Genomic DNA, 14,562 nt, shown 5'->3' with positions numbered 1-14,562 from the left:
GCCACCACCATTCTACTTTCTGTGTCAATGAATTCGACTCCTCTAGGGACCTCAGATAAGTAGAAGCTTACAGTACTTGTTTTGGAGGGACTGGCTCATTTCACTTACGTAATGTCCTCAAGGTCCGTCCATGTATAGCATGTGTCAGAATTTCCTTCCTTTTTAAGGCTGAATACTATTGGTCAGGGTAACTTCAGGCCCCTCTGCTGTCTTGCTGAGCTCCCAGGAAGACCGTGCAGGGTGTGGCCTCCTCATCCCTTCACTGTTCTGGGAGGTTGGCCCCTACCTCCTCCGATGGCCCCCGAGGCAGGCTTCTCCCTCGGCACCCCCCACGCACTTGCCGTGACTCCACAGGAGGATTCCTGGCTCCAACTGCCCCTTCCCAAGGAAGCACTGGGATACAGTGGAGGAAAGGAAGCCCTGAAGCTGCAAATTCTGAATCCTAGCATTCCTAATCCCGACTCTGTCACTAATATTCATTCAGGATGCAACAAATATTTTCTGAGTGCCTGCATGTACCAGGCATGTGTGACCAGCTTGCTGTGTGACCTTGGGCACATGCTCTGCCATCTCTGGGTCTCAGTTTCCTCACCAGAAAAGCAGAGGAATTGGGCTAAATGATGTCTAAGGCTCCTTCCGGTTGTGAAATGAGTAGATGACTAAATCAAGGTGGCCCTTTTCCTTGGGTGTCACCTGGAACTTCCCCACCACCAGCAGTGCGCTATAAACGTGGCTGCCGTGATTGGGGCCAGCTCGTGCCCACAGCTCTGCAGATGTTTCCTCTCCTAGTGTTGTGAGACACGGGAGGCGTTTTCAGGTGTATCCTGTGTCTGGGGCCGTGGGGAATGGCGCCTCGCCCCGCCCCGCCAGGAGCCCACTGTTCTCTTGAGCACTGGGAGACCATGCCCTGGGCCGCACCCACCTCAGGCCTTTCTTCTTGCAGTCAGCACCTCCGAAATGCTTCCAGACCCGGACCCTGCTCCAGCCGTCACTCTGCCCAGCTACCTGTTTCCTGTCTCTGAGCCCGACGCCCTGAACAGGGCTGGTGACACTGGTGGCCAGGAGGAGTGCTGTCTGGAGGAGAAGGTCCCCAGAGAAGAAGGTACCAAGAAGACTGGAAAATCGAAGAAGAGACGTAAGAGAGAGAAGGGGAGGGAGAGGGAGAGTGTTCCTTTGGGGGGGTGGGCAGTAGGAGGGGCTCAGGGAGACCATAAGTAGGGGTGAGTGTCGGGGTGAGGTTCACAGACACATTTAAGAGAACAGCTCTCCGGTGTGGTGGGATGGACAGAAAGTCCTCCCTTCTGGAAAGACGGGCCCCATCAGGTGGCCTGCCCAAAGCCTGACATTTCCCAGGCCACCCCCATCTGCCCAGCAGATATGTAAACTCTTAAAAACCCAATGATCCCCGTGGGTTGAATCCTGTACTGAGTGTTCAGACACCAGGCTTGGCCCCCTGGCCAGTCCCTGGCCCTCTGGGGGCCTCTGCCTCAACCCATGCTCTTATCTTCCCTCTCGGAGCTTACGGAGCTGAGACCATGTATGGGAGAGGACTTTGGGCTTTCCCAAGCCCCAGTGTTATTGATTTACTCAGGCGATGGCTGGTCGATACTGCCGTGTCCGTGCGGCAACCAAACCCTGGTGCCACACTTATCCACACCACAGTCACGCCTTTAGGCTGCCTTTTTGTTTCAAAAATTAGGCGAGGCAGATTCTGATCTTCTAAAGGTGGCGCATCGGTAAGCAGTCCATTGCCCACACAGGAGCAGTGTTCTGCTCTACCTTTGGGGCCTGAAAATGAGGGCTGGCCCTTGGGCAGGTGCGGGCACCTGAAGGCTGTGCCTGTGGAGAGTGACCCCGGGCCTCCCGACCTGCCTCTGCCTTGTCTGCCTCATCACCTAACTTGGTGAGCGCTTGGGCCCTCCCTCCCAGGAGCCGCCCTTCAGCGCTCACCCTGGCTGGGCTCAGCCTCACCCTGCTCCCACCATCCCCCCACAGTCCGGAAGACCAAGGGCAACCGCAGTACCTCACCCGTCACTGACCCCAGCATCCCCATTCGGAAGAAATCGAAGGATGGCAAAGGTACGGCGGGGGGGCAGGTGAGGCGGGTAGGGAGCCGGGGGGCCTGGGCGCCCCCTCACCGCCTGCCATTCTGCAGGCAGCACCATCTACCTGTGGGAGTTCCTCCTCGCACTTCTGCAAGACCGGAACACCTGCCCCAAGTACATCAAGTGGACCCAGCGAGAGAAAGGCATCTTCAAGTTGGTGGATTCCAAAGCAGTGTCCAAGCTGTGGGGGAAGCAGAAGAACAAGCCTGACATGAACTATGAGACGATGGGACGGGCACTAAGGTAGGAGCCACTGCCCTGAGGAGTCACCAAGCTCTTCCTTCTGTCCAAGGAGTCCCGTCGCTAAGGGGCCTCCAATTTTCCCTGAAAAGACTGGGCTCTGGGTGATGTGTAAGTGCCTCGCTCCTGTGGCCTGAGTCACCGGGACGCTCTTCCGAGGAGGGAATTCCTGTGACTCTCCCGTTTGCTTGCCCCCCAACCCATTTCCCAGGTCCCGCCTGGGAGGGACAGTCCCCTTCCTCTTGCATTTCTGTCCTAGCCTTTTTTTCTTTTTAGAGCAGAAAGAGAACTTTAGGGCCCCCCATCCCCAAGAAGGGCTTCCTTCATATTCTGCAAGCTAGGGGTCCAGGAAGATGGGCCTGACTTACCCACGGTCGGTCTCTCAGGTTGGGGGACTGCTGAACCCCCATCGTCCACCCCTCCCATCCTTCACTCACCCCCGTCCTCTGCCCCAAAGCAGGATGGGGGTCAGCATTTGAAATCCCTGCTTGTGGACCCTTTGAGTCATCAGGGGGGAGATATCAGAAATTTCATAAAAGCCTTCCAAGTCCGAGAGTTGGCCCTACCCCTTCCCTTGCCCTTGGGCTCCCGTCTGGCTCCCCGACCAGCCTCCACCTCGTGCGTACCCTGCCCGGGAGGGTGGTGTGTCCCTGGCTCACCCCCCACTTTCTGCCCCGTGTCCCACAGATATTACTACCAAAGAGGCATCCTTGCCAAAGTGGAAGGGCAGAGGCTGGTGTACCAGTTTAAGGAGATGCCCAAGGACCTGGTGGTGATTGAAGACGAGGACGAGAGAAGTGAAGTCCCAGCCACATCCCCTCAGGCCTCCACTCCCTCCACCTCGTCCAGCAGCACCACGCGGCGAGCCAGCTCCAGGGTCTCATCCAGAGCTGCCCCGCATGGCAAGGGCGCCACTTCCTGGGAAAAGCCAAAGGTTCAGCACGTTGGTCTACAGCCATCTGCGAGTCTGGAATCGGGACTGTCTCTAGACGAGGAGATCCCCACTACCTCCACTGTGCTTGTCTCTCCACCAGAGAGCCAGGCCAAACGCACCAAAGCTGTGAGGTAAGTGCACCCAGGTCGTTCCAAGTCTTCCCATAGTACCTCGTGATGGGGAGCGTTTTCAGCTTCTTGCAAAGCTCCGCTCTCTCTCGGGTCTCCTGGGACCCTTGTGGCATCCCTGGGAAGCCAGTGGGACACTTGTTGGTTAAGAGAGGAAAAGTGACTTGCCTGAGGTCACACGCCAATGTAACGGCCAAGCCAGCTGTTGACCTGGGGTGCTTCTCTTGCCAGCTGGGGCTGTTTCTGTTACCCCAGAGTGCTCCCCAAGCAGCCACCGGGAGCCTCTACTCCTGGGCTTATCCCCCCAAGCCTCCTCCACTCCAGAAAAGAGGCAACATCCTGCCTTCCTCAGGCCCTCCAAGCCCACCAGGAAAGCTCTTGCTACTTCTTGTCCATACTAAGGTGCCTCCAATTTTCCGTGGAAACTTTGGCCTTCGTCTGGCTTATATGTATGTACCTGTCACTGCGCTGGTGTGGGCCACAGGGATGCTCTTCTGAAGAGGGACGGCAGTAGAGTGGAGCGGTGACAAACACGAGCTCTGGAGTCAGAAAGCCTTGATGTGTCCCTGTTACTAGCTGTGTGGTCTAGGGCAAGTTACATAACCTCTCTGTTCCTGTTTCCTCACACAGTAAAATCAGATTGTTAATCTTATTCGACTCATGGCTGATCGGAAGATTGAGTGAAATCCTGCATGCCAGCCAGTTAGAATGATCCCTGACCTTTACTAAGTGCTTAACAAACGGTAGCCAAAGTGACGACAAAGAAAACGCCTTCAGCTCCGTTCCTCCTGTGCCCTCCTTCTGAGCCTCCTACCTGAACCAAATCTGTTTTCTGTTTCTCCTCAGTACTTCTTCAGTGCCCAGCAACATCCACCTAGGAGTGGCCCCTGTCGGGTCAGGCTCGGCCTTGACCCTGCAGACCATCCCGCTGACCACAGTGCTGACCAACGGGCCTCCTGCCAGTACTACTGCTTCAACCCAGCTCGTTCTCCAGAGTGTTCCGCCTGCTTCGACCTTCAAGGACACCTTCACTTTGCAGGCCTCCTTCCCCCTGAACACCAGTTTCCAAGAGAACCAGGTGGCAGCACCAGGGGCTCCGCTGATTCTCAGTAGCCTCCCCCAAATTCTGGCTGGGGGCAACTGTCCAACCAATCCAGCACCACCCTCGGTCACAGGGGCTGGCCCAGCAGGGCCCAGCTCTCAGCCCCCCGGGACTGTGATTGCGGCCTTCATCAGGACTTCCGGTGCCACAGCAGCCCCTGGGGTCAAGGAGGGGCCTCTGAGGCCCTCCTCCTATGTACAGGGCATGATGACTGGGGCCCCCATGGAGGGGCTGCTGGTTCCTGAAGAGACCCTGAGGGAGCTCCTGAGGGATCAGGCTCACCTTCAGCCACTTCCAACCCAGGTAGTTGCAAGGGGTTCCCACAATCCGAGCCTTCTGGGAAACCAGACTTTCTCTCCTCCCAGCCGCCCCACTGTTGGGCTGACCCCGGTGGCTGAACTTGAGCTCTCCTCGGGCTCAGGGTCCCTGTTTACGGCTGAGCCTAGTGTGACCACATCTGGGAGCCTACTGACCAGATCCCCAACCCCAGCCCCCTTCTCCCCATTCAACCCCACTTCCCTCATTAAGATGGAGCCCCATGACATATAAACGGAGGGCTTGGGGGGAAGTGTGACCCACCAGGCAAAGTGGAGCAGCATTTGTATATGGACTTCCTCTAAGAGCCTGACTGAAGGAGTGCACCTGCCCTTATATTTCAGTGGGGGGTCAGTACACCACACCCCCGTGCCCCACCCCTGCCCGGCGTCACCATGGCCAAGACAGGCCCAGTCGGAGCATCCCTGGTGTCAGACCACAGCTTTCAAGAGCACTAGGGGCTATGTTCTTGTCGGGGTAATAGGCTGACTTGGTGACGGAGGGCAGACCTCCTGAGACGTCTGTAGCCAGGGCTGGGGTAGGGGCTTCGTGAGAAGAGTCTTTTTGCCTGACTGTATTTCACCATCTTCTTTCCCTCCACAGAGTACTTACTATCCCGTACGTGAATATCTCTGTATGTATTTGTGTGTACTCGTGGGTCTGTATCTCCATTTCTTTGGTGAGGACGGGGGTGTAGCTGTGAGGTCTTCAAGGGTGTGTGTCTCTCTGTGGGTCAGCCACAGAGATGGGGAGTTTTCTGTTTTAAGGGAAAGCCTTCTCCGGTTCCCTTTGTACAAACCAAGATTTGGTTGTTCTGAGCCTATGGGGTACAGGTTGGAGCCGCCACATCTGGAGAGATGTCACAGAGCTGGAGCAGGTCCAGGGGAAGAGACCTTCGATGAGCATGTGTGTTGGGGAAGACGCTTTCTTCCTGGGGTCAGCCTCTTTGCCCACCAGTCATTAGCCAGCAGGCCGGAAACATCAGCTCCCCAGAGCGCTTCGCTGAAGCGCCCCTCCAGGGGCAGACCCAGCCACAACGTCCCCGGGGGGAGGGGGGCTAAATTAGCTGGATGTTTGCGCTAAGGGCTCGGGCTGTAATACCAGCCTTCACGGGTGCCCTGCCCTGCACCCCGAATCCTGGCTTCCCTCTTGATTAATTTTGCCCCTGCCGCTTCCCTGCTAGCAGGCGGGGCCGGGGACAGTCGGGTAATCCAGTAGCGGTGTGCTTTGGGCCCACCTCTGTCCCCGCTCGTGCCTACTTGCTGCTCAGCCTACTTTCTACTCCCCTCACAGGTCGGTCCACCCAGCCACTTCCGCGACCGCTGCAGCAGACCACCTCCAGTGGGCCGCAGCCCCTGACCTCCAGCTTTCTCACCTCACCCTGATTCCTCCTCCACGAAGACGGGAGCCAGCAGCTGTGAGCTCCCTGTTCCTCCTGTCTCTCCATGTGCCTTCCTTCCATCTTTCCTCTTTCTGAGAAGGGGTCAGCCAATTTTCTCTTGAAGTCAACCCCTCGGCCTGGGGCCTCCATCCTGTCCCCTGTCTCTTCTGTGAATTCGCTTTCCTCTCTCCGCCACGTTTCAGAGCCAGCCTAAGAGCTCTAATATGTCAGCCTTGGAAACAGTGATATTATCTGGTGAATTTGGTTAATGTGAATCAGTGCCTCAGGACCTTTGCTATGTCCCTGGCACAAAACCAGCCACGTGACCTAACTACCTCCCCTGGTTGCCCTTCTCTCTCCTTCTGGTCACTGCCAAGCCCATTATCGTCCTCTTGTTCTCCCTCTTCTCCCCCCAGGAGGGAAGCATACATGGTTGTGCAGGTGTATTTCTCACACGTCTCCAGCGCTTGGCGTTAACGTGATTTTTTTCTAATAAAATCAGTTTATTATGACCATTTCCTGGTGGCGGAAAGTAAAGCATCTTGAAGGGGGTCACCTTTAAAAGTAATTTTGGCACAAAGGTGCCACGTGGGTTGAGACTGGCCCTGCCCCCCTCACCCCAACCCCATAGAACTCATCATACGAAGGTCTTCTTCACACTTCCTGGCCCCTGTGAGCCCTCATGGCACATGACACTACTTCCCATCCCCTTGGGCACTAGCTGGGCTCATCCGAGTCCTCCGTCACCCTCTCTCTCTGTGCCCGTCGGGCTCCACATCCACCACTTTACATGTGGGTGCCCCCAAGGGCCTCATCCACCCTCCTGGCTCCAGGAGGGCTCTTTGGGTTGGGTCTGAAATCTAGAGCTCCAGCCCTCACTCTTCTCCTCAGCTTGTGGGTCACATTCCTAGCGGTCTGCTGGACAGTTCTACCCGGGTGCCTGTCAGTCCCTCAAAGAGTGCCCCTCTATCAAAAATGGCTATTTGAAAGTCCTCCACACACACAAAACCTTTCGAAACAAAAAGGCCATCATGACTTGCCTGTTTCTCTTAATGCTGCCACCATCTTCCTGACCTTCTAAGCTTGACATTTGAGAACCAGCTGATGGCTGCGTTCACTTGACCCTGTCCCCGCCCCATTTCCTGAACTCCAGCGCAGTTTGCCATTGTCTCTCAAATCTGGCCGTTCTTCCACATTCCCAGCCTAGCTCAAACTCACTCAGAGCTTAACCCCCTCCCCAGACATATTGGCAGCCCCCCAGGGTGATCCGACTCAGCCCCTCCAATCTGCCAGGGCACCACCTCTGTTCTTCCTCTGCCAGGATGCCTCCAGGTCGGGGTGACACTCAAAATACTTAACCTCCGGGTTTCCCTGGTGGCGCAGTGGTTGAGAGTCCGCCTGCCGATGCAGGGGATCCCAGTCCGGGAGGATCCCACACGCCGCGGAGCGGCTGGGCCCGTGAGCCATGGCCGCTGAGCCTGCGCGTCCGGAGCCTGTGCCACAACGGGAGAGGCCGCAACAGAGAGAAGCCCGCGTACGGCCAAAAAAAAAAAAAAAAAAAAAAAATTAACCTCCAATCTGTTCTGAGCAGCTGGGCATTAACCCTTTATTTTCTGAATCGTGAGGCAGTCCAGGGGTCCTGGAGGAGGTGTGGGGGAGCACTTGAGGGCTCAGGTCAGCCGTTCCAGAAGTATTTTGCGCTTAGCATCAGCTCTGTCTTCAGACAAGTTCCCAAGTCTTCGACCTTCTGGCAAGGCCCTTCACCATCAGGGCCTGACTTCCCCAGTCGGCTCAGCATTGCTTCCCTGACCTGTGCACTGCTCCAGTCAAAGGGGTGGATTGGCTGGCCTTTGAATGTGCCTCTGTTGGAGTTTCCCACCTCTGTGCTTTTGCTTTACTTGCTTCTGCTCAACCAGAATGGTCTTCCCACTCCGCTAGTACCAATTAAGTTGTATCCATCCTTCAAGTCTTGGTTCATGGAAGCTGCCTCCCCAGACCAGTTTTGGCAGTTTTGGCAACCGATTGTGAGCAGCCTGTGACATCTTCTCTATAATAATCACAAACTGTTACTTACATCCTCAGTGACCTGAACCTATTTAGTCTCCCCAATTACCTTCTGAGGGGCAGGGGACTGTATCACCCAAAGAGCAGGGTACACTACGAAGAAACTAGTGAGCATCAGCAGACGGTTACTGATTGAGCTGGTGAGAGATGGGGGACCAAAGTTTGAGGTAGGTGACCTCCAACCTCCCCTCTGCACAGGCACTCACCCCAGGTGCTCCACTGCCCAGGGCCTGCCCTCCCTGGCTCAGTGCCCTCATGGTACCCCCACCCCACCCCCCAGCCTTAGCATCCAAGAGTTGTTACTACTTTGAACATCCCCTGCCCCTAAAGAAACTTCCCTGTCCAGTTTCTTTCCCACTCGAAGTGTTAAATTAGCTAATCTGATAAACTAACCTGTGCTGATATAGTTATGGGAGAGGGCTAGAGGAGAGCCTCAGGAGACAGGTTCATTTCAACCAGGGTCACGTGGCAACAACATCCCTGCCTTCGCAGTGGTTAATAGAGTCAAGAGACTTGCTCCTCACCCCCAGCAGCTGATGCATTACTCCCTCCTCTGAGCTCCCACAGCACTTTGTATATACCTCTTATTGTAGCACTTAGCACATGGTAGCTCCTTAGCTATGTGTTTATGTATGTTTCCCCTCCGATAGACTGTGAGCTCCTCAAGGACAGGGACTGTGTGTTAGTCACTGATGTATCCCCAGCGCCTAGCACAGTGCCTGGCACACAGTAGGTGCTCAATAAATGTTTATTGAAAGAATGAATGAGTCCTGTTTCTAACCATGGGGATTTCAGCCCTATACTAAGGCAGGCAAGAGGGGCGAGAAAAGGACAACCCATACTTGGGGGCTACCACGGCTCTTTTCCCCTCATATAGCACTGCAGGCACCTGCCTCCCCTGCCCACGTCTGCAGCCACCCCAGGACAGCGACAGCAGGGTCCACAAGGAGACCAAGGCTGCTTCCAGCAGTGCCTTGCTGCCACCAGGTGCCCCGAAGACTCTGAACTCCTGCCCTTTTCTGCTGCCCCCTTCCTGGGACAGACTCATCACTATTTCCTCATCCCTGGGTGGGACTGAGTGGTAGAAGCGTCAGGCCCTGTGGGAGGGGCGGAACAAGAAGGTATTCTCACGATCGAAGTCTTTCTGACCCCATCATGTATTTTTAAAGAAGCGGTTGCCTCCGGCTCCAAAGCCGCTGGATCCGAGGTGAGTGCGCTCATTCCCCTCCGGCTGCTCCCAGGCCTGGGAGGCCAAGGCGGTCGCAGCCTGTGAGAGCCTCGGCCTTGGCACGCCAGGCGTGCGGCCTGCGTCCAGCAGGTGGCGCTATGGAGCCGGCGCAGGCGGGCGGGTGACCCAGCGGAGCCCGGGAAGGGAGAGGCGGCCAGGGCGGGGCGTGCCGCTCTTGGCGGAGGCGGCCGCGGCCGGCATCTTCCTCTGCCTCTGTCCTGACCCTGCGCCCCAAACTGTCCCTGGGCGGCTCCGGCCCCCACCAAGGCCTTCCATCGCTCAGTACCTTGGAACTTTCGCCCCGGCCCCCTCCCCCGCCCCTTCCCCTTTCTAGGGGGAATTCAGCAGTCGAATGAATGCCCTCTCCCCATTGGCCGGTCGCGCCCTGGCCCCGCCCCGCAGCCACCCACCCCCAGCCTCCGGGACTAGCAGGTGAGCACGCGGCGGGCCTGGCCTCCTGCGCCGGCCGCCACTCTCGCACGGGCGGCGGGAGTGAGACCGGGCCGCCGCCCCCAGCCGCGGGGCGCCCGGCCTGGCCACCTCCCCACCGCGGCCTGCGTTTAGCTACACTTGCGCGCACCGCCGCTTTCAACCTTGAAATCGGAGAGTGATCGAGGCACTCGCGACAGCCGTCTGCGCGCGGAGGGCCCCGACCGCCCGCGGCGTGAGCCCGAGTTCCTGGGAGGCGTCCGAGTCCGTTTGCCCAACGCTGCAGCTTAGCAGCCCGCCTCGCCATGGAAACCCGTGGTCTCGGGGAACACGTGGAGCCTGGCCCGCCCTGTTGCGGGGTCCAGAAGGCTCCAGCACTTGGCCCCTCCCCCTGGGAGCTAAGCAGGTCGCCCTTGGGGCGGACCTCATCCGCCGCAAACCACACACGCACTTGTCTTAGCAGGGACGGGACACCGTAAAGCACCCAACAAGCTTCCCCGGCACAGAGTAAAATATGGAAGGGGCAGGAGCTTACCGCCCAATTCCCCCCCCCCCCAACCCAAATAGATCGCGGGTCGTCCTTTCTCCGAGTACGGAGACTTGAACAGGGCCTTCCTCTCAACCCTGCACCCCAAAAATGAACATTCTGGTAAGACCATCATTAACTGTAAGCTCGTGACCTCAGCACGTAGGAGGAACTAACTTCAGATAAACAGCCATGTTTACTCAGTGTGATTCTCTTCCGTCGGCAGTAAATTGAGCCCCATTTGGCAGATGGAGTAATGAAGGCTCGAAAGATTAGGTTCTCTCTCACCCGAAGTCAGCCTAGATGGTAAGTGGTGGGCTGGCTCTTTCCCCTAGGCCGCACTGAAAGGATTAGATCACTTAATAAGAGGCCATCGTCCTCACCCCAGTCCGGACCAGGGATGCAGATTTACCTCCTGCTTTATGGGATTCACAGTCCGTACCTCCTGCTTTGCTCTTCCCACTCTGGCAGAAGGGCAGTGAGAGGACTCCAGAAAAGGTGTGGGGAAGGGAACCCAAAAGCAAGAAAAGAAACTGCTGTTTGGTCCCGCTTTTAACTCATCCCCTTTCTCCAGAGAAATAAAGGGGTGTGCACACCCACACACCCCAAACACCCATGGCTGTCCTCGGGTCCCCAAAGGACCATCACCTATTCCTTTGGAGTCATTCGGACTTTGCCCACAGCATGTCCCTCCTGCCCTAAATGGAAATCCTTACAGCATCCCCACGACTCTCCCTTCATCCTTTCTTCTGAATCTCAAGGGATCACCTTTTCCCCTCCCTCTGCCTGTCCTACCTCCAGCACATTTTACCAATGTATTAAAAGAAAAACAAAAAAATACTCTGTCATACGTGGTTTAAAGAGTTCCCATGGTTCCCCATCACCTCAGGCAAAAGTCAAAGCCATACTCCGTGGCATGGCTGGCAGGGCTCCTACACCCTCCTCCCCCACCTGTACCTTCTAGCTCCGGTGACACTGAAGTGGGTTGTAGTTTCCTGCACATACTACCCTTCTTTGTCTCCAAGCCTGTGCTCAGATGTCTCCTTAGTTCAAAGATTCTTCCCTACCACCCCTAATTCCCATTTTCCTACTTGTCAACTAGGCATCACTTCTGAACAACCCTGTGCCCCTGCCCATCCCTCTGAGCTCCCATAGCATCCCTGGCTTAGCTGGATCCTTGCACTCGCCACATGGCCTCAGGTGTTGTTTGGGAACCCGAGGCCTCAGGATCAGAAAGTGGGTAAGTGCAGGCTCACAGATCACTCCTGGGGCTGGCTGGGCTCCTGTCGGCCAGACACACAGACCCCTGGCCTGTACGCTGATATGACTCTCCAGAGACTGCAGCCACAGTGAGAGGTCCTAAGAACATAGCTTAAAAGGGCCTTATCCCAGGCCTGCAGGCATCCCGTTCCCCTCAAACAATAACGGGCTCATTCTGGAGCCAGCAGTCAGAAGGAATTATAGCTTCTACCACTGTTTTTCAGAAGTAGGGAGAAAAGTTGTAAAATCCAGGATGGGCATCTTGCCTCCATAGTAGCGGGGTCTTAGGAAAGCAGAACCACAGAAAAACTGCACTGGGTATGGGGGCAGGGGGCACACCGGCATGACAGTGAGGGCAGTGACAAGACCATGAAGTCAGCTGCTGACACCGGTGGCCCAGGGCAGGAAAGAGAGCTGGCAGGCAGGTGATTTCCTTGAGTTAAAGAGCGGCATCCCTCACAGCCACCTAAAAGGTGGTCCCTCCCCGCATCATGCTCCTCCTGTGCATCGCGAGGAATGCGTGCACACGCCCCGGGGGGGGGGACCCCACCAACCCCCGCCGCCCCGCGCCAGACCAACGCAGGTGCTCAATTCTCCCCACTGGCCACCCCCCGGGATTTGCCCCGGCCTTTCCTTTCCTCTCCAGATCTTGCCCCAGTGACCCAAATGCTCACTGGCCACTCCACCTTGTCCTCATTTGCTGTGCCCATAAGGACCCAAAACTGCAAAGCAGGATCAGGGCTTTCCCCACTGACTTCATGGGGACGCCCACCTTCTGTAACCACGGAAGAGCCAATACGGGGAGGAGAGAAGACAGGAGACAGAAGCCCTGACACAGGTTTTTCAGTATGCAAGTGTTTTTGACTCCACAGCCAGTTGCTTAAAATTAAACATAAAGGGCAGCCAGAATACACACCCAAATGCAAAAAAGTAAAGGCAAACATAAAATAAACCACACAATACCATGACCCCCAACAGAACCAAAAAGTTAAAACCCCAAAAAACCCCTCATCTTTATATATATATATATATATATATATATATATATATATATATATATATATATATATATATATATATACACATATATTTTTTTTTTTAGAAAGGGAGAACAACTGTTCAAAACCAGCTGGGCAGTATGGTGGGGGCGGGGAGCAGTCCTACAGAAGGGGGCCTAGAACTTCCCCCTGGGGACAAAGAACAAACACAATACAAAGAAAATAACCACCAATGCTCCTGCAAGGGTCAGGAGTCTCCAGAGAACAGATTGTCCCATCCTCAAACTGGCTTTTTTTTTTTTTTGCCTTTTTTTTGTCCTTTTTTTTTTCCATTTTCTTCTTTTGTTGTTGTTGTTTTAGCACCTGTACAATAAAACTGTACCATCTCCAACCAGAGCTGGCCGTAGGGAGGCCCTCCCGCCTTTGGATGGCACACACTCTCTACAAGGATTGTTCGGAAAAATAGCAATCGATAGAAAAATAAGAACAAGAGTGGGAAAGACAACGCCACAGAGGGGGCCGGGACAGAGAAGCAGCCCAAGCACCTCCCCCTCTCTCCACGAACAAACCCAGCGCTGGAAGGGAAGCCTGCTAGGGCCGCACACTCAGCCCCAGGTCCCCAGGCAGGAGTGGAGGCCGGCAGGAGACCAGTCTCCTGCCCTCATCTTAGGAAATAGCTGAGGCCTGGGTTCAACATCTGGCAGGCAATCCCAGAGCCCTCTGCAGATTCCAAAGGAGAACAGGTTGGGGGCAGAGGGAGAATGAGGGAGGAGAGAGAGAAGAGAGAGGAAAGGGGTGCTCTGAGTCAGGCAAGGGGGAGAGATGGGGACAAGGGTGGGGAGCCGAGAGGCTCAGTATCCAGGGAGGCCGGGGGCGCAGGGGGGAAAGCTGCAGGAACAAACCCATACTGTGCACTCTGAGGAGGGCAGTGAGGACAGCAAGGAGGGGGCTACCTTATCCTTCAGACCCATTCTCAACTCTCCTCCATAAGAGTCACTCATTAACCCCTTACTCCCATAATCCTCCCCTCCCCAGTAAACACTAATCTCGAGACAGCAGGGCTGCTGCAAAGGGCAGGAGGGTGAAACGGGAAAAACTGGGGGAGGGGTGAGCACCAAAGACTCAGGATTCACCCCCCACCCCCCAGACCTGGGCCAGCACCAGCCACCATCATTAGTCACAGGCCAGCGGCCCCCGCACCCCTCCCCGCCCCTCCCCAGTGGTGGAAAAAACCCTGGGAGTAACTTTTTCGGAGGGAGGGAACAGCTTCAGAGCTTAATCGAGAAAGACAAAGAAAGGAGGTGAAGAAAGTCCCTCAATACAACAAGTTGTCTCAAATCGTCACAGTGATACAGACTTATCAGAAACCAATGAAACAATACAAATTAAATACTAATAAAATAAATACTATGGAAGACAAAAGAACACAGGGGAACAGAGGGGGCGCTCAGAGATTTGGGCTTTTCTCTTTTCTCCTCCGGACAGGCCGTGGCCACCCAGGGCCCAGGTTTGGTCTTGGTCACACACAAGGAGGCCAGTCCAAGGGACCCTGGCGCCACCTCCCACCACCCCTGGGACCTCTTGTCCTCAGACGTGGAGTTCAACTTTCCACCCCCGTCACCAACCACGACAACAATGACGATGACAGGGAGATGAGAACTAACTGTAACCAAATTAAAAAAAACAAAAAAACAATCCAGTCACTAATGCTGGCATTGATAAGGCGGCTTCTTGTTGGTCCGTATTATTGCCTCTTTCTGCAGTCTGGTGCTCGGTGGGGGAAAGACATGGGAGGTGGGGGAAGGGTGAACTTGGGAGGAGAAAGAAGAAAAGGGAGGGGCTGTTTTCCCGG

The 14,562-nt window shown here is 55.6% G+C and overlaps 1 protein-coding gene across 1 annotated transcript in view; it reads left to right on the top strand.

The window, feature by feature from the left end:
* The window catches only part of ELF4 (E74 like ETS transcription factor 4), a 36,485-nt gene extending 31,417 nt beyond the window's left edge, over positions 1–5,068 (top strand). The window contains exons 5-9 of the mRNA XM_082864149.1: positions 944–1,135; positions 1,996–2,079; positions 2,156–2,348; positions 3,033–3,410; positions 4,254–5,068. Coding sequence (XP_082720275.1) covers positions 944–1,135; positions 1,996–2,079; positions 2,156–2,348; positions 3,033–3,410; positions 4,254–5,058 — 1,652 coding nt within the window. The 3' untranslated portion in view covers positions 5,059–5,068. The remainder of the gene's footprint in view (positions 1–943; positions 1,136–1,995; positions 2,080–2,155; positions 2,349–3,032; positions 3,411–4,253) is intronic.
* Positions 5,069–14,562: the final 9,494 nt, after the last annotated feature.

This window comes from Leucopleurus acutus (assembly GCF_964270905.1).
Source record: "Leucopleurus acutus genome assembly, chromosome: X".
Classification (NCBI taxonomy): Eukaryota; Metazoa; Chordata; class Mammalia; order Artiodactyla; family Delphinidae; genus Leucopleurus; species Leucopleurus acutus.
The sequence above is the reverse complement of the archived record's forward strand: the minus strand, read 5'-3'. Positions and strand labels throughout refer to the sequence as shown.